General features: G+C 41.1%; 1 protein-coding gene across 2 annotated transcripts in view; it reads right to left on the reverse strand.

The window, feature by feature from the left end:
* The window catches only part of ankrd44 (ankyrin repeat domain 44), a 36,148-nt gene that overhangs the window by 11,555 nt on the left and 3,765 nt on the right, over positions 1–20,828 (reverse strand). The window contains exons 2-16 of one of the 2 annotated variants that reach the window (XM_006805815.3): positions 16,349–16,432; positions 15,102–15,180; positions 14,610–14,680; positions 9,556–9,756; positions 8,977–9,064; positions 8,624–8,766; positions 7,678–7,890; positions 6,731–6,809; positions 6,525–6,639; positions 6,350–6,432; positions 3,558–3,621; positions 3,033–3,101; positions 2,510–2,650; positions 1,405–1,470; positions 650–761 (exon numbers count right to left, since the gene is read on the reverse strand). In XM_006805815.3, coding sequence (XP_006805878.1) covers positions 650–761; positions 1,405–1,470; positions 2,510–2,650; positions 3,033–3,101; positions 3,558–3,621; positions 6,350–6,432; positions 6,525–6,639; positions 6,731–6,809; positions 7,678–7,890; positions 8,624–8,766; positions 8,977–9,064; positions 9,556–9,756; positions 14,610–14,680; positions 15,102–15,180; positions 16,349–16,432 — 1,608 coding nt within the window. Of the gene's footprint in view, positions 1–649; positions 762–1,404; positions 1,471–2,509; positions 2,651–3,032; positions 3,102–3,557; positions 3,667–6,349; positions 6,433–6,524; positions 6,640–6,730; positions 6,810–7,677; positions 7,891–8,623; positions 8,767–8,976; positions 9,065–9,555; positions 9,757–14,609; positions 14,681–15,101; positions 15,181–16,348; positions 16,433–20,828 lie in introns of both variants that reach the window. The other variant, XM_006805814.3, reaches the window with a different exon arrangement.

A 20,828-nucleotide genomic window follows, 5' to 3' on the forward strand; every position in this document is an offset into this window, starting at 1 on the left:
TGATTTTTGTTTCCCATGTGTTGATATCACAAAGAATACGCATCTACTTAAATCAAATTCAAGTCAAATGGTTAAAAAAATAATTTCACACACAAAAAAAGAGCTAAAAAATTCACCACACTGGGAAGGGTGAAGACAACTGGGTCGCCCGGCCCTGGCCACGAGGTGTCCCTTATTTATTTCTCAGGGAGTTGGCAACCCTAAATCAAAATGACTTCATTACTGACCATTACCTTTTTATACTTTATACTTCAGCTGTTACATTATTTTAGCAAATTATATTAACTAATCAGTAGATTTGTTGTTTTTAGCCTGCTACTTTTTCAAAGACAATTAGTTTGTTGGCAAATTGTAACAAGCTAACTTACATTTAGTTAGCTGTTAGCTTACCTGTTACTGTCAGCTAGCTAATACTATGTCAGATTTGTTTCGGGGCTCTTTGGTTTTTATTAGATTTGACTGACTGAGAGAGCTAGGAAAGGGGGGCAGAGAGCGGGGACAATTTAAAGCAAATTTTCAGTGACTCTCAGAGGTGTCCACCGGTCTATCCCTAGCTGATGCTACTCTTTCCCCATTAATAGCCCTGGTTGGGGCACACTGCGGTAAGGGGCTAAGGTGTGCTATGTGTCAGACGTTTGTGTAAACTGACCAGTTCTAGACAGTGCCTGTGTCCATAGGCTGCGGCGTAGTGGACAGGGTTGTAACCCTGTTTGTCTTTCAGTGAGGCCGTAGCACCGCTCTGAAGCAGGAACTCCAAACATCTGCAACACAAACATGTCATTTCAGAAGGCAGCTCGAACGACAGAGAACATGCTTAAAGCACACACGCTTATGACATCAAGATAACACCGTTTTAAATGTTTTAAATGTATAGTGGTGAGTCTTGACTGGAGCTAAATGTCAGTTACACATCACACATGTATGCTATAGACTTTGTGTTTTATTATAGTCTTTTATCGCCATTTGTTCTTTAATTTTTTATTTTTCCAATTTTGTTTTCTTTTTTTTCCTTTTTTGTTTCTTTTTTTCATTAATAAACTTTGAGAAAACCGTGAAAATCACCTGTTATATTTCCTGTTCCATTTTTTAACATTACTATTTACTTTGATAGATTTTGATAGATTTATTTCTTTAAGCTAATCACATTTGGCTACATAGTAATAGAATTTATTAATTTTCTATACTACTATATGCTAATCATTTATTCATTACCTTCAGTGAATCAGTTTTTTTTATCTAAGTATTCAGTCTATTTCATCTCTTTTTGGAGATGTCTCAAAAATGTCGTTTTTGTTGTTTACAATTTCATTTAAACAGATGCGGTTCTACCTTTCAGTTTTTGGCATGTATTGTAGATTTGTGCATAGCTTTGGTCAAATTTCAGTAGATTTTGTTCCCACTCACAGTGCTGCCTCCTTCTCCCTTTCTGCCTGAACGCCTTCACTCTCTGGCTCCAGAGCAACACGACGTCTATGAGGGAGGAGACAAACAGAGGATCAGGGTAAAAATCAGATGGGCGTAGAGATAGGATGACATTAAGTATCAATATACTACATACATACAACATGCATTAACAAAACAAAAACAAAACAGCCTATTTAACTATGTGCATCATCACCTGCCACTGCTAACACGCTAACTGAACTAATACTGAACGTAAACCTGCAGACCATGCATGACTCAGTGACAGCATCACCTCTGGTTACCATGGAAACAGTAGGTATGGCTCAGCGGGTTTCTTTATGTGGTAACATAGGACAGCTAGCCAGATTTGTGATGCACCAAGGAGGGGGTGTGAAGAGCTCAGCTCAGCTCCCAGCCAGGCGCCAGTCTGTCTCCACTCATTTTTGTGACTGAGGTAAACGTGGAGGACTCAACACATCTACTGAGATGCTCTGATAACTTCTTCCACCTTGTGGAAACCCAACAGTGAAATGCTGCTTATACACTGATCAGCATTAGTATTTATCATTGTAATATAGTAACCAGACGTATACTGTTTCTACACAAATGCATGCAGTGTCTTTGAATGCTTGTATTGGTGCATTTATTTCTTCAGCGTTACCGTGACAGTATTAGCCAAAGTGCTCATTTTAAACTAGTTGGCCTTCTCCTTTAAATGTTAAATTAACTTTTAAACCAGATGTCGTGAAGATGGTTTGATGTCAATGCTTTATTTTAGCAGTACATCCAGCTGCAAACTCAGGCTCTCAAAGGAGCATTCTGCTGTTTTAAAAGCCACAGTGTGCTCAGTATAAAGATCAGACCAGCTAATAAACAGAGTGAAGCAACAAGAGAGTCACATAGTCCCCCAAAAAACTGTCTACAACACAGCATTTTAGACTTAAACTCAAAATCAAACCGAAATTAAAAAAAAATTATATGACTATAAATATAATTAGATAACTTTGGATTGAAAATGCCAACAACTTGACCAAGTTCAGCATGTAAGAAGAAAAAAGAAAGAAGTGGCTGCAGCTTTATGTAAAGTTTTTGAATGCTTGCTCACCTTCTATCCAGATCTGAGGCAGCAGCATAGTGCAGGGCGGAGCGCCCCCACTGGTCTGTGGCATTTATGGCAGTGCCACATGCCAACAGAGTCTCCAGACACTGATAGTGACGGCTGGCAGCCGCATAGTGAAGTGGAGTCCTGGGAAGTGAGAGAAATTCAAATGAAGACTAATTCAAATTAATTAATTTAATTAATCGGATTAATTCAAAATGCAATCAAAGGGAAAAAGATAAGATAAGATAAGATAAGATAACCTTTATTAGTCCCAATTTGTTTTGTCACAGCAGTAAGTGGACAGTGCAAAAGTTATGTATCAAAAATTAGAATATAATAAGAATAAATACAGTACACAACTGTACAGAATAGAATAACATAAAATACTATATACAGTAGAATAAAATAGAATAAAATATACCATACACAAGAATTTGAAGACCAATCTGCTTTTTTTCTTTCCTTTTTATTTTGACGTTTCTTAAAAAGTTTAGAAAACTGTTCTCCACACAGCAACATTAAGTACCTGCCACACTTATCTCTCCTGTTGTGGTCTCCTCCACTGCTCAGGAGCAACTTGACACAATCCACATTACTGCACAAAAACACACAGAGACGGCAGTTATTACTCAAAATGACGCTTACAGGTGAAGGATTTATGATCCTTAGGCAAAAGGAAAATGTTTGGTTACTGAAAAACATGCAGCATAACACTGAACTGCTGAGCCAGGTTCTGGCAGAGGCTCCTGCCCATAGGGGGCCATGTGATTGTTGTAAGGTCTTACCATAATCAATAAATAAAACATAATCAAATTAATGCCATTAACACCATGACTTGTTCTCATATTTAGACCATCATGCAGAGGCTAACACAGGCACTGGTTTTACTCCGTTACCAGAGCAGCTAATGTTATCATGTCCTGGCTGATGTCAGAACACAAATGATTTTCCATTTCTGGAAGATTTTATCATATTTGTTCCACCTGGCAATTTCTCCTCAGACTTTTGCTGCACTGACTATATTCTCATATCTGGAAAGTAATGGACTCACCCTCCGGCAGCAGCAGCGTGGAGGCAGGTCCTCCCCAGCGTATCTGGAGTGTCTATCTGAAAGCCTGCAGACAGGACCGAGTCGTTACACATTATGCTAAACCTCCGACCTGATGGGAGCAGCGCAGGGAAACGAAAGAGGGCCAGACAAGACAGCAGCAGCCATCACAGAGAGAGAGGAAGAGAAGGAGGTGGAGAGGGAGACAGGGGTTAGTGTGACAGGTGGGGAAACGAGGGTTACACAGACGATCATGCACATAGAGGAAAATACAAGGACAGGTTACACACAGAGAGAGCCACACATCTTATCTTCAGGTCAGAGACACATTCAGACAGCCTCACAGGATAAAGTGCAACAAGGCAAACGGCGCAACGCAACACAGCTTGAATTAAATGGACGTTTGACACTGTAGGATGATTAGGATTTTTACAGATACGCAGATAAATAAAGTCATCATCAAATTAATCCATTATTATGGTTCTGCAATGTTTACATGGGACATTTTAATCAGAGGAAACGTACATTTATTTAGAGGTAAAGCTCGTTTACATTTATAGGATTCACCTTTTGTCTGCTAATAATCCAGCAGATTACTCTGATTGTTCATCTATAGACATATTCTGCATTAAATATAATGGAATGAAGTAAGCGCCACAAAAACTGAACAAAACTCAACAGTCATTTCTTTTTTAAAAAAAACATTGTGATTACTTAGTAGTTTCATGTAGGAACTGGGATTTCTTTTGGCACACCACCCCGTGCTAAAGTCACCACGGCACCATGAAAACACCAAAGTTACCCAGTAAAGATGGCGTCCACCATGAAACTGCTCACAACTACGTTTTTTGGAGTAACCTAGTTATTATTCCTGGAGGAGAAATTACTAGTAAATTTTTGGATGCATTTCCGAGAAGGCATTTTCTCTAAAACCGGTGGACTCCTCCGAACTGCTCAGTTTAATGTTATTCTTTAGACAAAACAAGCCATGCAAAGTCATAATTTGAAAGAAATTGTGGAAATGAACAAAAAGGCCTTTAAAGAATATTTGAAACTTGTAACTGGCTGTCTTACAGAGTCCAGGCTCAGATTGGCACAGGCTGCACGTACACGTGTACGCTTTCTTTCACAATTTGATTTTATATCCACATGATTATCAGAGTTAGACCTACAATTGCATAGCTGACAGGAAATCACTCTTGAGATCCACGGTATGAAGGATTTTGAAATCCAAGATTTAGCTGTGGGTGCAGCAAACACAGCACTCCTGACCAAACCCAGTACTGCAGCTGCACAACACACAAACACATGTAAATGACTTCTTTGTTGTTCGCTACAGCAGCTCAGCAGAGCCATGTGAGGAGCCCAGTTTCATCCACACACAAGCGCTGGCGCCTTGTTAAATCATCAAGTTAACTGGAAGCCCGAAGAAGTCGGGTCTTTTCCCAACTTTTGTTTAATGCAAAGTTTCTTCGTCTGTTTTCAGAAAAAAAAAGTTTAACAGATGATATGAGAAGAAAATTATTTTACAGGCCAAAGCAACACGGAAACTTTCTGATGTAAACAAGATAACTGCTGATAGAGGAGAATTCACAGGGATGCACTGTGTCCGGAGGGAAAATGAGTAATGAGACTGAGGCCTTGTCTTTTCAGGAGCATTGTGACCTTAATTTGGCTGGAGCTGAACGTGCCTGTGCAGAACAACAGCTGGACTCAACGCTCACTGAAGTTACACTCCTAGATGAAATGAAGACAACAGAAGTCCTCAGTTGCCCTCACTGAGGGCAACGTGCACATACGTAGAAATGCTGATTCAGCGTCCTTGAAACAACAAACAATAGCAAATAATTTCACTTTTTTAGACAAAAGCACATAAAACACTGTTTGTGTTTGATTGATTCAAAATGCTGTTAATGAAAATAGCATCCGTTCATGCATTTTTCATCAGCTGTTGCTAGCTAGTTATTATTTTTTTTTCAGAAACAACCAGTTCACCCTCCTCCGCTTTGTAGGCGCTTGCTGAGCAGCTACACTCTGTGCTTGTGAACTCGACTTCCTGTTCTCTGTGGACACGCTGTGACGTAGCTGACGAGTACATATAAAGAATGCTTCCTGTGTCACCAGGAAAAAAAGGACCATGTAGTGCAGGCTAAAGACCAACCAATGTATCAGCTGATGTTAGCTATATGCCAATCTATCAATGTCTGTATTTATTTTTTTAATAAATAAGAGATGGGAGAAACCTTCTTCAGGGAACTTATGAGTGTTGAAGTTGGATAGTTTGTCCACCAGAGGATGTGCCACATGTTGCCGACACCTGTTTGAAGTCCCACAAACACAACAGCCAGCTGATCGTATCAGGTCAGGCAGACAAATATAATGTTTTGTACGCCTCAATAAGACGAGAAACATCATAGGACGATATATCAGAATTTTGAATTTTAAATCAGCAAATTTTGTTACTAATGTTAGAAAATACTGGCAATCACCAAGGTCACCACTCAGGTATCAATTTCAGAATACTAGCTGACTTCCTTCTTGTGTTATTGCATTCAGAAAATGTTCAGAAAACATGACCTCTGACATTGAGGTCAAACTCGTCCGAGATTATTATTAGACACACTTACGGTATCAATTTGAGCTTCTACATTGCCTCATTCTCAACTTTTCGCATTTACAAACATTTACTTTATTTCAAGCTTTGACTAACTTTGAAACTGTAGCACTACAGGGCAGAAAATAAGGCAAAGCTAAGTTTAACTAAATCCATCATGCACCATTTCCCAGTTAGCTACCTGACGACAGCAGCTTCCGGCAGCAGTCAGAGTGCGCATTCAAGGCAGCCAGGTGAAGAGGAAACATCCCGTGGACTCCTCGCCTTTGGAGAAAGACACGGGTATCTCTTTATCTGCATAACACGTCATTGTAACCAATAAAATTCTCAACAAGTCAACAAATAAACAAACAAACCTGGTGCAGTCGGCTCCGCTGGTGATAAGCGTGTTGATGAGGAGCTCGTGGCCATAGCGAGCAGCAATGTGAAGGGGAGTGTTGCCATCCTTGTCCACACTGTCGATCTCTCCGCCTGAAACAAAACGCGAAAAAAATAATGACCCTGTGGAGTTAAGGCAGCTTTAAGACACCGCGAGACAAACACAAGCATAAAGAAGTCTCACCGTTCTGGATGAGGGTCTGGGAGCGAGTGAACCGTCCGTGAACCGCAGTCATGTGGAGAGGACTCTTTCCATCCCGACTCTAACGTGGATAGAGAAGAAAAAAAGGTTTAGAATGAAACACGGACTTCAGACTTCCGTGTTTTTTAATGAGCACCCTTAGCAGAAAAACACCCCCAAAGCGTAATGTTGCCACTTCTGTGCTCGACTCTGGGGACGGTGTTCTTTCGGTCACATTCAGTATTTTCTAGAATATTTTTACATTTTGTAATCCTCTCATTCAACATTCTAGAATCTGAAGGGTATTTCTCCTGTCTCTGCTTTACTTTGCAAAATGTAATTAATCGGCAAATAGCCACTGTTCATTTATTTCGACACTTTAAAATCATTTTGAAGAAAGCCCAAAATATTGACTAAAAAAGTTTTTAGCTTTAGCATTTAGCATGTTGTACCAACTAGCATGTCCACAGCATGTCTTTATCCTGTCTTCCTTCTCTCACCCCAACCAGTTGCAGCAGATGGCCCCGCCCCTCCCTGAGCCTGGTTCTGCCGGAGGTTTCTTCCTGTTAAAAGGGAGTTTTTCCTTCCCACTGTCGCCAAAGTGCTTGCTCATAGGGGGTCATATGATTGTTGGGTTTTTCTCTGTACGTATTATTGTAGGGTCTACCTTACAATATAAAGCGCCTTGAGGCGACTGTCATTGTGATTTGGCGCTGTATAAATAAAATGAAATTGAACTGAGCTGAACTACTCGAACTGTCGATACAGAAACTTCAGGTTCAATTGCAGCAGCACTCGTTTACCACAGGATCCTAAAACACCTCTTAATGTGTCTAAACTTTAAGTCTGTATTTTTTTATTCCATAAAAGTAAAAATAAACATCACCATTACCCTCGATATACAATAATAGCTGGGCTCCAGTCTTGCCAGTAACTATATTTCTCTGTACCTGTACATTGACATCGGCCCCATTGTTGACCAGAAACTCCAGGCAGAGCGCTCCGTGTGTGGAGGCAGCAGCAAAGTGCAGCGGAGTGAAGCCTTTGTTGTTGGCCTGGCTGACATTGGCCCCATAATCAATCAGCTCACTGACAACAGCGTCCTGACCATTGAAACAGGCCACGTGGAGAGGCGTGTTTCCAAATGCATTGGGCTCATCTATCTGTGGTCAGAGAAAACAGAAACGTATAAAGACTAGGTAAACATGAATGACAGGGCGTCTCTTTCAAGGTGCAAAGGGAAAACGGCACAAACAGCTCAACTTGACTAGTACGTGTCAAATCAGTTATAAATCCATTAAAAAGCAATAAAGCTAGTAAAAATATTTAGGGTATATTTGGGTTAGATAATAGTTTATGTTTAGATAAAAGTAATAGACTGTATGCTTATGCTATATGCTAGCTAAAAGAAGTGAACGAAATGGTTCACTTACTGAGGTCAGCAGCAGATTTCTGAGGTATATAAGAATGAGTTGGCTCTAACTTGTGAACGATGCAATGAATGCTGGTCATGTTAGGATTGGTCTGTTCACTCAAGAAGGGACTGTCTGTCTATCTCTGTAGGGTATTCTGAAGTAAACAATCAGGCGTATGAGTGACACGCAGAAGGAATGTTTTGAGGATTTCTTTTTAGATTCAAGGAAAATCTGACTCCATGTATCCTTTTTTTCGCTCTTTTATTTAGTTAGTGGTAGTTTTCACATTGAAACAGCAGAGGTACAGTGATGGCATTTTGAAAAGCTGGAGTGGGATCTAACTACTCTCCACAACATCCTCTCTACTGTGAGGGATCACTCGAAGTGAAAGTAAACTTCTGAATGTATTTTTGCTTGCAATGTGGACTGTTTGAAAATTAGGGACAAAAGCGTGTGTTTACGTGGGTGTATGTGTCCTGACCTCAACAGACAGGTTGAGCAGGTGTTTGACGACGGCAATCTGTCCACTGGAGGCTGCCGTGTGAAGCGGAGTGTATCCTCGTTTGTCTTTGCAGCTGATCTCTGCGCCTTTGTTTACCAGCAGGCACACCACATCCAAGTGACCTAAAGGGGATTATAAGAAATACTGACACTCAGCTGATTGGTCGTCCTTTTCACCGAAGCACTGCTCTGATGAACCGCTGATGTCTTTGTAGACCTTAGAGGTTGTTGTTATTGTTTGTTTGTTGGTAGGTTTTTGTTATGTTTGGACTGGTTTTCCATTTCCTTTATCTCTGTGACATGTGCTTAACAACCTTCACTTCTGTCTCTTACCCATGAAAGCTGCCCAGTGCAGAGCTCGGCCATCCTTTTTATCAAAGGCATTGATGTTGGCTCCTTTAGTGAGGAGAAGGTTTACCATCTAACAAATAAACAGAAAGGACATGAGAAGGAAATATTAGAGGGAGGTGTGCGCAACAGAATGTGTGAGTGGGCGGGTCTTTTTATAGCAGCATTGTAAATCCATCTCATCTCTCGGCCCAGTCGCCGCATAAACACACCGGACGGCCTATCGAGCAGAAATGAAGGCACCGTCCATTCAGCTCCGCTCCACAAATCTGCCGCCTCTCATTGTTAATTTTAGATCTGGCACGCTGGTGAATGATTCTGTCTAAGATGAGGAGTGCTTCAAAATGCACAACCCACTTAATAATCCCAGTGACACAGCTGCACTCGCCCACCTGTTTCCTTCAACCAAGCTATTCAACCAGAACAGCACAAAGGACGGTTACGTCACAGCCTGTTTATTTGTGAACTGCAGTGTTAAGTGCAACTGAATGCGGCCCCACTCTGCAGCTAACGTGCTGATCATTTACTTCCAGTGCTTAAAAAGACGGCTCCAGGCTGCTTTACCTCAGTGTGGCCGTTGAGGGCAGCGTGGTGGAGAGCAGTGCGTCCACCACGATCGGACACGTTGACGCTGCTCAGCAGTGGGATGATGATTTCAGCGCATCGCAGCGCGTTATTCGCTGCAGCGACATGCAGCGGCGTCTGCCAGTTCTTGTCCCGCGCGTTCACGTCAGCAGAGTGGCGGATCAAGACTCGAACAGCCTCCTGAGGAAAAATTTTGCACATACCTGAATCATGTGACACCTGAATAAATGCAGTCCAAGCCTGCAGATAAACTGATCAGTCAACTGATATCTCAGAACATTATTTAACTAATGAAAGTAATGCCATTAAAACAGGGTAAGCTTCCTCTTTGTAAATCCCCTCCTGCCTAACGTACTGAGACAGTTTTTACTTCAGCTCTTTTCTTTAGCTAGCGCTATCTAAGTGGTGCTAATCTTTGAAATGGGAGGAATTTTTTTTAAGTGGTTTTGAAACAAATAAATAGAGTTTTCTTGTAACAATGTGAGTTTGGGTTATTTAACAAAAGACACTCCCACTGAAATGTGACATGAAGCTCCGCATAGGCATAAATGATTTTACAATTAGCCTTACTAATGTTATTAAAATTATCAGATATTATTTATTCTAATCTTTTTAGTATATTCACCTCATTTAAGGATTTCCTCATACTTCGTGCTGTTTTTCCTATAACAGTATTTATTCTCAGTAATCAGCACATCAGTGAGAACACAGTTAAACCTGTAACACGTTCTAGGACTGTTTAACATTAACTGAGCAACATATTTTCTGTATATACAGCTGTGCAAAAGTCTTGAGCCACAACTTATTTCCTGATATTTTGCTTTCAGGGAACCAGACTTGGACTAGTTAACCAAATTAGAAGAAAGTACATGATAAATGGACTGATTCTTACATAGCGCTTTTCTACTCTACTGGTCTGCAGTACGGGGGCCCCACAGGGAACTGTGCTGGCACCGTTTCTCTTCACCCTCTACACTGCAGACTTTTACATCAACTTCCCACGCTGCCACCTACAGAAGTTCTCTGACGACTCTGCCATAGTCGGCCTCATCACAGGTGAGGACGACTCAGAGTACAGACAGTGGACTCTGGACTTTGTGGACTGGTGTCAGCAGAACCACCTGCTGATCAACGCTGGGAAAACGAAGGAGTTGGTGGTGGACTTCCGGAGACGCAGACCCACCACACTGACACCGGTGAACATCCAGGGAGTGGACATTGAGATAGTGGACTCTTATAGGTACCTGGGTGTTCACCTGAATAATAAACTGGACTGGAGCCACAACACTGATGCTCTTTACAGGAAGGCAGGAAGGGTCAGAGCAGACTCTACCTGCTGAGGCGGCTGAGGTCATTTGGAGTCCAGGGAGCGCTTTTAAAGACCTTCTATGACTCTGTGGTGGCATCTGTCATTTTTTACAGTGTGGTATGTTGGAGCAGCAGTTTATCGGCAGCTGAGAGGAAGAGGTTGGATAAACTCATTAGGAAGGTCAGCTCTGTTCTGGGATGCACCCTGGACCCAGTGCAGGTGGTGGGAGACAGAAGGACTCTGGCCAAAATAACATCTCTGATGGACAGAGTCTCCCACCCCATGCATGTAGATGTTGCTGAACTGCAGAGCTCCTTCAGTGACAGACTGCTGCATCCTAGATGCATGAAGGAGCGTTTCCGCAGGTCCTTCCTCCCTGCAGCTGTCAGACTGTACAATCTGAACTGCTCCCAACAAACATAGATGTTTACATCTGCGCTGTAACTGCAATAATTTAATCAACCTATTCGCACTACAACCTGGTTTGCCTCTTATCTGTAGTTATTTTTATTTCACTTAATAATAGTACAGTACTCTGTTTATAGTAACCACTGTCCTTAATGTAAATATGTCAGAAAAATTGGGTATGTTTCTGTTCTGTGTCCTGTGTACTGTTTGTTGTATATGTGTCTTTCTGGCTGCTGTTACAACCAAATTTCCCCTTGTGGGACAATTAAAGGATTATTCTATTCTACTCTGAGTACTCAAAGCACTTTACACAACTTGTACATTCACTTGAGTACTTTTGGTGTCGAACTCCTCGAGGGCCGGCGTCCTGTAACTTTTCCATGTGTCCCTGCTGCAACACAGCTAAATAATATTAGTTGGTCATTAGAAAGACTCTATATCAGCCATTTGATTTATGTCACAGCAGCTCCTGAGTGAATGAATAAGGTGCAATAAAAGTACTTTTAGAAGTACATTTCTTCTTTAAAACTTGCAATTTTATTTAAATATACTTGAGTAGGGTTAGGTGTCAGGTGTGTTGCAGCAGGGACACATGGAAACGCTTCAGGATACCGGCCCTCGAGTTTGTCATTCCTGTGCTTACTATCTAGCATTCATATGCATTCATACTCCGATGGATGCATCGGCGTTAGCATCTTGCTCAGGGATATTTGGCATGCAGACTGGAGCAGACTGGGATCGAACCCCTGACCTGCTCTACCACCTGAGCTACAGCCAATCCCAGAAGCTTGCCAAAGAGAGCTCAGGCTATGTTGGTGAATTAGGATGTTCATTCCAGACATTGACTTTCAGCCTTGTAAGAATTGTACAAACTGTATTTCCCTGGTTGTTTGGTCATGTTTCAACTTCCCATTTCCCTGACAAAGAAATGAGGGGTGGATCAAGACTTCTGAACAGTTGGAATATCTTGCACTTAAATGTAGGGGTGCAACGATACTCGTATCGATATCGAACCGTTCGATACAGTGCTTTCGGTTCGGTACGCATATGTATCGAACAATACAACATTTTTAATTTATTTTATCAACTTTCCTTCTGACGGTGCTGTCTGTGTTGAGCGCTCAGTGGATCTGCGCTCGACAGTGCAGCCTAGGCGGAGTAGTCGAACACAGATTCACTGAGCGCAGGGCAAGCTAGCTAGACAGAAGTTAAGCTCGTTGCAACATGGCAAATTGAACCTCCCCCACTCTCATTCAGATCTGGCGTTTGGAACTATTTTGGTTTTCATGTGAAGTATAACCCTGATGGTAAGCATGTCATGGACAAAAGTAAAACAGTATGTTGGATGTGCCAGCAATGCTCAATTGGTGGGAACTAGTGTGTTAGCGCAGTTAGCTCGTTAATGTGTTGACGTCTTCCAGCCCCACTCATGATCCGCGGTAGCTCGTTAACGGAGATTTGCCGTGTTGTGACCTTAACGTCATTTCAGATTAAGGCTGACAGCACTAGTGGGAACACAACCAATATGACTGCACATTTACTCCGACATCATCCTAGTGCAAAGACAAGTGGAAGCAGACAAAAACAAGCACGCATGCTACAAACTTTACCCGAGTCATTTAGACAGCCGTTAGCACATGATTCTCCTTATGGGGACCTGATATGTTTAATATGCTGCTGAGAATATAGCCCAGAAGAAGCGTATAGTATAGCTTTTATTTTGGAAAGAGACATTTCTCCATAATAAACTCTCTTTTCCAAAGATGAGTGATTCCTCAATCAGATACAGGGCTCGCAAAATCGCTAGCCCGACGTCCTGGGGCTTTTTTCCAGTCGGGCTACCAAAATCTATCTCTGCCCTGCCCGTCGGCCTATCGTAGGAAGGAAAAATATATGTCAATGCTTTTGCATTCTTTCGGAAATGTAGCTGGGTAATTATGTCATTGGCATCGGCCACTGTCAATATGTGACATACTGAAATCGCGTTTGAATTTGCGCTTGTTTTTTGCTTTTCACTTTGCAATCGCGTGAACTGTGTATAGAGAGCGACAGCACTGATTGGTGAGTGATGATAATTTGCGCACCAATTCCTCTGACATCGTCTTATCAATCGTTAGCTTACTATGCAAACATGACAAGTGAAATCTCCCGCAGCAAGCTTAAACATGTGAGAGGTTGATCGCGCAGAGAATCGCTGAGCGTTATGTTAGTGCGTGTGCAAAAGCAGCAGGATATATATTTTAGTTCTGCTGAGCCAAATAAGACAGGTCAGGGTGAAGAAGTGACAAAACGGAAAGGTTATGACAAATCAGACTATAAGGCAAAAAGAAAGTGCAGCTTTATGGTTTCATGGACAAAAGAATTTCTGTGGCTGCAATATGACGAGCTAAATAACCAGGTCTACACATAAGTGGTCCGCAGGTGCGCATTCACTGTCAAAATAAAAACCCGCACAAGATAAGAAGTTGCAACGAGTGTTTGCATACATAAGATTTTCAGGAGGAGGACAGACATTTGTTTAGAACTCTTAAAGATGTCGAAGAAGCTCCTTTAAGCAATTACTGTGATGTTCCTCCACCTCCAAAGAAATGTCAGAAGGAGTCCGAACCACAAAAGAAGCGCGTATTCTCGGAAAAGTGGTTGCAGGAGGTGAGCTGGCTTCAAACAAATGATGAACGCACAGAGATGTGGTGCAGAATGTGCCGTGAAAATTTAATAAATGACAAATTAATAAAAAGGCATGAACATTTTTTTTGTATCGAAAAAATATCGAACCGTGACACCAAAGTATCGAACCGAACCAAACCGTGAATTTTGTGTATCGTTGCACCCCTACTTAAATGTAAAGACAATGATCAGAATTTGAAAATAAAGTTAATCTGTCACATAAAAACATACAGTCTAATAAGCAAGAGCTTGCTAAGACTCTAACCACTCTTAACGTGTACATATAAAACCATGATGCTTGGTATCATAAACTTGGCTAATATAAACATTTTAAACACAAAAACTAGACGAGAATTTGCCATCACACTGATAATAAGTGCGACCTGAATATCTATAAATGGGCACACAGCCAGTGGAGCCTTCAGCTAGTCCTGCTATGATGAATTACCAGTATGGATGGGATTTATGCAGCCAATGAACTGCTGTAACCCAGATTCCTTAAGATGGAGAACAGTGTGAGTTCTGGTTGAGACCTAAAAAGAAAAGTCATCTGTCTGCTTTCATGTAAAACACACCGAGGTTCCCTGACTGCACTGCCCGTGTGTGTGTGTGTGTGTGTGTGTGTGTGTGTGTGTGTGTGTGTTTTTACCTCACTCCGAGATGCAACAGCACGATGGAGAGGGGTCAGCCACATGTTATCTTTGGCGTTGACACGTGCCCCTGCAGAGCGGAAACACAGCATGGCAAACACGGAAAAGATGGAACTTCACGTTTACACTCTGGAAATTTCCTCACAGCTCCAGGAAACACAAGCCTTCCACTTCCATCAACTAACATGAGCCTTAGATGCATCCATACGGTAATTACTTTCACCAGAAAATGATGAAGCATATTGAGGGCGTCCACAATCTTCTGTGACAGTCAGGACGTTAGTGGCCGGGCTACGTAAAGTTTTAGGCAATTTAATATTATCAAAACAATGTAGGGGTTTGTTTGTGTGTTTGTTTTTAAATTGGACATGAGCTAACTGTATTTTATCTGGGATGCTTTAAATGTCATAAAGCTCCACATCTACATTCATTCAATAAAAAACAACAACAAAAACAGCTGAAATCTGCGAGAAAGACGTGGCGTGTTTTACCCGAGAGGATGAGGAGTTCGGTGATCTCGCCATCGCCCAGGAAGGCTGCCGCATGCAGCGGAGTGCGCTTCTCTGCATCCTGATGGAGGAACAGTGGTGCGTTATGAGACAAGTGACCCTCCCACATATGAGCACATGTCACACAGTTACAGTCCTAATTGTCTTCTGGCAATTTTCCCTCTGTGATGGTTTCTGTTATCTGCTTGTATGACTTTGCGGCTGTTTGATCGAGTCTCTGTGGTTGTTGTCGTGGGGGGGTTGCCCCTTTGTTGTCGTTTCTGTGTCTCTGTGTGGCAGTTATATGTGTCTTTATGTTTGTTTGGGGGTGTTTTTTGTCTATGTGTGGCTCTTTTGTACATCCTTGTAGTTGTTCTGCATTTCTCGAAGGCAAAGCCAGTCTGGTCGGCAACATTTAGAGCGCTCTGTGGAATTTTCCTGTAAACACGAAAGCCTCTGTTTACATTTACCAAACATACAGCGTACCATCAACAGATGGATCTGATAACCAAATCTATAAGTATTTAAATCCAGTGCTATTTCCATTCATGCAGCTGGTATGAGGTCACAGATGAGTAGAGGATCAGTGACCTCGTGCTCAGAGCGTCTCATTGAATAAATGCCCATCACACTGGCTGAGTGGGCTGACATAAGCAGAGAGGACAGCCCCGACATGTGTTGTGTATTTATACCCATATGAGCAGATGTGTAAATAAACACTTACCCTGAACTCTGGTTTTACTGATTCTTAACTTGGAGCCCTAATTCCCTCATTCTAAAACAGGAAGTGGGGGTGGAATGAAGAAAAAGGTGGTTGCCACCGAGTCCAGTTTTATTTCCCTAAAAGTTGACTTTGGGCAATGGAAACTTTTTCTGCACTAAAACATGCACGCTTACAGACGATGGAGAGAGCACAAGTGCTTTGTGTGAATATTTGTGTCCTGGATGAACAGAGTTATGGTGAAACCACTTAAATTAGATTGATATTCTTTATAAATTCAGCACATGCAGGGTGAGCTTTTTATCATGTGTCACTTATACACATCTGTCATGTGTATAAATGTGGAAACCAAGTGCTAAAAAAAAAAAGAGCTCACTCTTCCTCCACTTCACAGCAGCAGCCAGTGAGGTAAGTACCTGCATACAGTTTATTTGTGAATACAAACCATCTGCTCTGTGGAAAATATGAATAGGTGAGTGTTTCACATGCACAGAGACAGAATGCCTGTTTGGTGTACATGTGACCATACCAGAGCATTGATGTCTTCAGACTTGTATATGAGCATACGGATCTCTTCAGAATCTCCACTGAAGATTGCCTGGATGAGAGGAGGCTGTGGGGATGAGAAAGAACACAGTCACGTGACCACTACGAACGTTACAAAAGGCTACGATCCTTCCCACGGTATGAAGTGCTGCCTATGTGTGCAGTACTTAAAGCTGCAGCGTGTACAAAAACTGCAGACTGTACACAAAAGAAATGCAGGCCTTCCCTTACTTCTTATATCTCCTGTTTCTCTGTGAGACAGAGAAACTACTGTGGAAAATTCTTGGTAGATACACATCACAAAAATAAAAAAGGGCTCAGTGTGGAGGTTATGTCTCCGATGCCCCTATTATTCTTTTCAGGATGAGAAAGGTGAGGTAAATACAGGCCCAAACAGCAGATATCAGAGGCTTTTGAGGAATGCAAAAACACAGAAAACTGGGACAACATGTGGCGGACTTAAAGGCCAGTTTTTAGGTTCAGGTTCATGCAGGTTTTGCTAAACAGTATTAAAGCCAAATATGTTCTTTAAATGTTTGTATTAAATAAATAAATAAATAAACTTAACAATGACTAAACCATTATCAAAATTGTCACGAGTGAAACAGCAGCCAAAGGAAAACCCTGAAAAGGAAGATTTTGACAAATTAGAACAAGTTCTGGTTCTTTGGAAGCAAAGTATGGGAATATCATTTTTCCTGATTACATTTCTGTTAACGATTAACCTGTTTTTAAACAAGCATGGATTCAATTCTGAAACACAATCACGATCTATGCGCAGACATTACATAAACTCATGACTTTTTTAAAACTGTACCTCTATTTTCTACTTTAGCCTATGAGGATTGCAGGTAATGTATCCAGTTTAGGTTCAGTTTATCTCATTCTGCTTAATCTATTCAATTATCAGCTAGCTTTATTTTGTTTAGGTAATTATATCTAATGTACAATAACCTAAACAAAATAAAGTCATTATCACTGGTGTTATACTATTTGGGCTAAAATAGCAGGTGATGTTAGCTTGTTCAGGCTAGCAAAGGAGCTAAAAATTCTTTTTTTTAGGCTATTATGTTATGTTGCTATGATATCATTGTCATAGCAACATCAGTAGCAGGTTAATATCATTACAACTACATTACAACTTTTTTTAAGCATTAATATCTAAATATGTTTCTTTATTGTTATTTTTATAATTTATTAATATTCTGAAGGCGGCAAATTTGTATTGGGGAACAAGAGTAACAGGATGCTAAGGACTACCAGTTTTTAGAAAATGATTTTTTTAAGACAACAGCAAATGCTCCCATTTGAAAACATGAAAACAAACAGATATAGCTCCTTTACTTTAAAAAAAAATACTAAAAACACAATTACAAATATAGTCAAAATGTCTCAATTTAAAAATTTGCAAAATTGAAACCGAAATGTAGATGATGTGTAGATTGTGCTCATTGTGTTATTTATGAACCAGGCTGAGCAGAGGGAGGCCTCACTTCACTTCCTGTGCGTTTCTGCTACTCCTGCCTCACTTCCTGTTACACAGTCTCTCCTTCTCAGAAACCTGAGAGAGGAACCAACCACAGAGAAGTTTTTCACTTCTGCTTTAAAAATACAGCACGCCACAACACTTCTTCCTCATCTGACCGTTTCATTCCCCTGAATGTAATTTTGCTGCAGCATCCATCATCTCACTCACTGCTGAGAGTGAAGGCAGACACGTGTGCGCAGCATGTCGCAGGACTGTAGCTGTTACTTTTACTTGCAGTACACAGGAGTTGCTTTTCTACCACACTAATGTTTAAAGCTGCTAGTTCAGATCAGATCTAATGTGTAACACCGACAGAGTCACACAATAATGCAAATGAGCTCATCTATGCTCGTTCCCACACTCACAAAGTTGCAGTGATGGAGTCAGGATTATAGGTATATTTAGCTCGATGCTTAGTGGCTGTAACAAAAACACTCAGCTGGCATCTCTCAGGAGTTGGCTGGTACTGCCACAAGAAGGCAACGATTCATAGGATGTGTCAGGGGAATACCTTAGTAGAAAAGCTAGTGTCCTCTGTTGGGAACTGTAGTAAATAAATCCAATAACTCAGAGAAATGCTAAGTGAGAAATGCAGTGAAGCTTGAGGAAGACAGGTTTAGACAGGAAATGACATCAGGACTTGGCTTTCTGCACTAGTCTTCCTGGTATGTCATCCCCACAGGCTATTTCAAACACAGGAGCTCATTATTGCAGCTTGCACACATTCACGCACGCAAACACAAACACACACACACTTCCCATTAGCCTTAAGGCAGAACCAATGTGACCAACATCCCGTTAGTAACCAATAACAATGAGAAAATGCTCTTCAACGTGCAGTGTCAGCCTGCCGGTAACAGCCAAACATATTTGGCCATAACATATGACTTTTTGTGTTAAGGATCTAATAATTATATATTTTAAATAAAAGTCACACTTCTTCCATTCTCAAGTTCAAGTATGTCAACTGTTTAAAACGCCCAAACTCTATAAATCAGAGAAATCAAACACGTGCTCACACAAGAGCTACTAGAAGAAAGGTTTTGCAGTAACTCTGAAAACTGATGAATATTTTTACTACTTTTTTCCAAGTATGTGCTGATTTCTGTTAATGACTATTCTGTCCCTAAAAAGGTCATGTTCTCGACTCACTTGGAAAATGTTATGTAATGAAATCAGCACAGAAGTTGTTTTCAGCCCTTTTTTCCAAACGTATTTAAACTTATTGATATACAGACGCAAGGATCACGTATGGGGATATTTAGCAAATGGGTAGAGGATGAGGGATAAGTTAAAGAGGAACAAAAGTCAAAAAATGCAAGTACTGTCAAGGAAGGAAAGATTTGCAGCAGTGTGGTGACTACAGACCAAAGAAAGTCAGTGACGTTCAGCAGTTTCAAGTGACTAGGGGCAAAAAAAACAAAACCACTAGTGCCTTGAAGTAGGACTGTCCTACCATAAACTTATCTCAACTTTGAGGTGTGCAACCAATGAGACTGCAGAACACATATGACTCTGTAATAAATACATTAAAGGTTCTCCGTTCACTAAAATTAAAAACAAAAGACAATGTTGATCTCCTTAAATGTTACTGTTTTATGACATCTACACCTGGCGTAATCCTCCACAAAGCCTGGATTCAACAACAGGTTATAGTGATGTGGGAGATGTTTTTAACACTAGTAACTAGTCAGGAGCCATTGTTGTTTGTGGAGTAGCAATGCTGTCAAAGGCTAATGTTAGCTTAACATTTATGAAAGCACCTGACCTTATTTTTCTTTGGTCTAAATCAGTAATTAATAGAACCCTGTTTGGGCCATAAACAGCAGAAGACGTGGAAATTCACTGAGCTTTATTTGTTGGACGTGCAAAAATGAAGCCAAGATGGAAGTTCCTTAAACCTAAATTCCACGTGAAGGCCAAAGACGTGGTTGCAAGACGACTTCCAGTCTTATAGAAGTCTACAAGAAAATAGCTCACTCAGTGATCATACTGATGAAAAAGACCTTTTTTTAAAAATCTTGTTCGTACCATGATTCAAAATCGAGGATTATCGATGGGAAGACACCGCAAACTCATGGGTAACAAGCTGTCAATAAGGAGTCATTAACCAATGAGCACGCAATTTCACAGTCAAACCTGCTCATCCTTCGTACGTCCATTTCTTTGCAACAGCAGAAACACTCATCTTGAGACGTCGATACAGATTTCACCAATCAATGGGTGACATTGTGTCTATGGTTTTGGCTAACTCAGCTACGGTTCATAAGATGACCTGGAAGCTGCTTGTAACTTTTTAAGTAGCTTTTGCTGTATGTGAACTGTGACGTTCAAATTATGCACACAAATCTCACAAACACCAATATTCATACATTCACTAATGTACTAATGTTGTCCAGTTTAGATTCATCAATCAGCCACCATTAACATGTTTTGGCTTATGCTATCCTGTTTAAGCTAATGGAGTGCTGCTTCTAAAAGCAAGCTGGGTCATTAGCATTCAGTACATGTGTTTTTTGGGGGAACTTCTGAACACTGATTTTACTAATCGTGAACAAGAACCGAGTGGAACCAGCTATTAGAACCTGAGGTTCTGGGTCGGTGCAGTACAATCCTCTCACCACCTTATAATGCACAAACATCCTGCATCTGATTACCAATGTTTTCATTCCACTGGCATCCTCCAAACACACTAGCAGGCTAACCTGAAATATATGTGCTCTGCAACAATGCCTTAATTTCCGCTGATGCCTGAGGTAACAGGCCTCATACTGGCTCAGTCTCTTCTCCTCAGGCTCAGTGGCACACTTCAGACTTCCTCAAACAGTGAAAGCGTAACAAGTTTTGTTTTGTCCTTGTAATTACCTGGAAACGTTCCTCAAGCTTTGTAAAGACAATCCTATGCTTTGGGGCTAATTATAAAGAAAGTTGAGAA

The sequence above is a fragment of the Neolamprologus brichardi genome, chromosome 16 (assembly GCF_056152115.1).
Source record: "Neolamprologus brichardi isolate AB-2024 chromosome 16, ASM5615211v1, whole genome shotgun sequence".
Taxonomy (NCBI): domain Eukaryota; kingdom Metazoa; phylum Chordata; class Actinopteri; order Cichliformes; family Cichlidae; genus Neolamprologus; species Neolamprologus brichardi.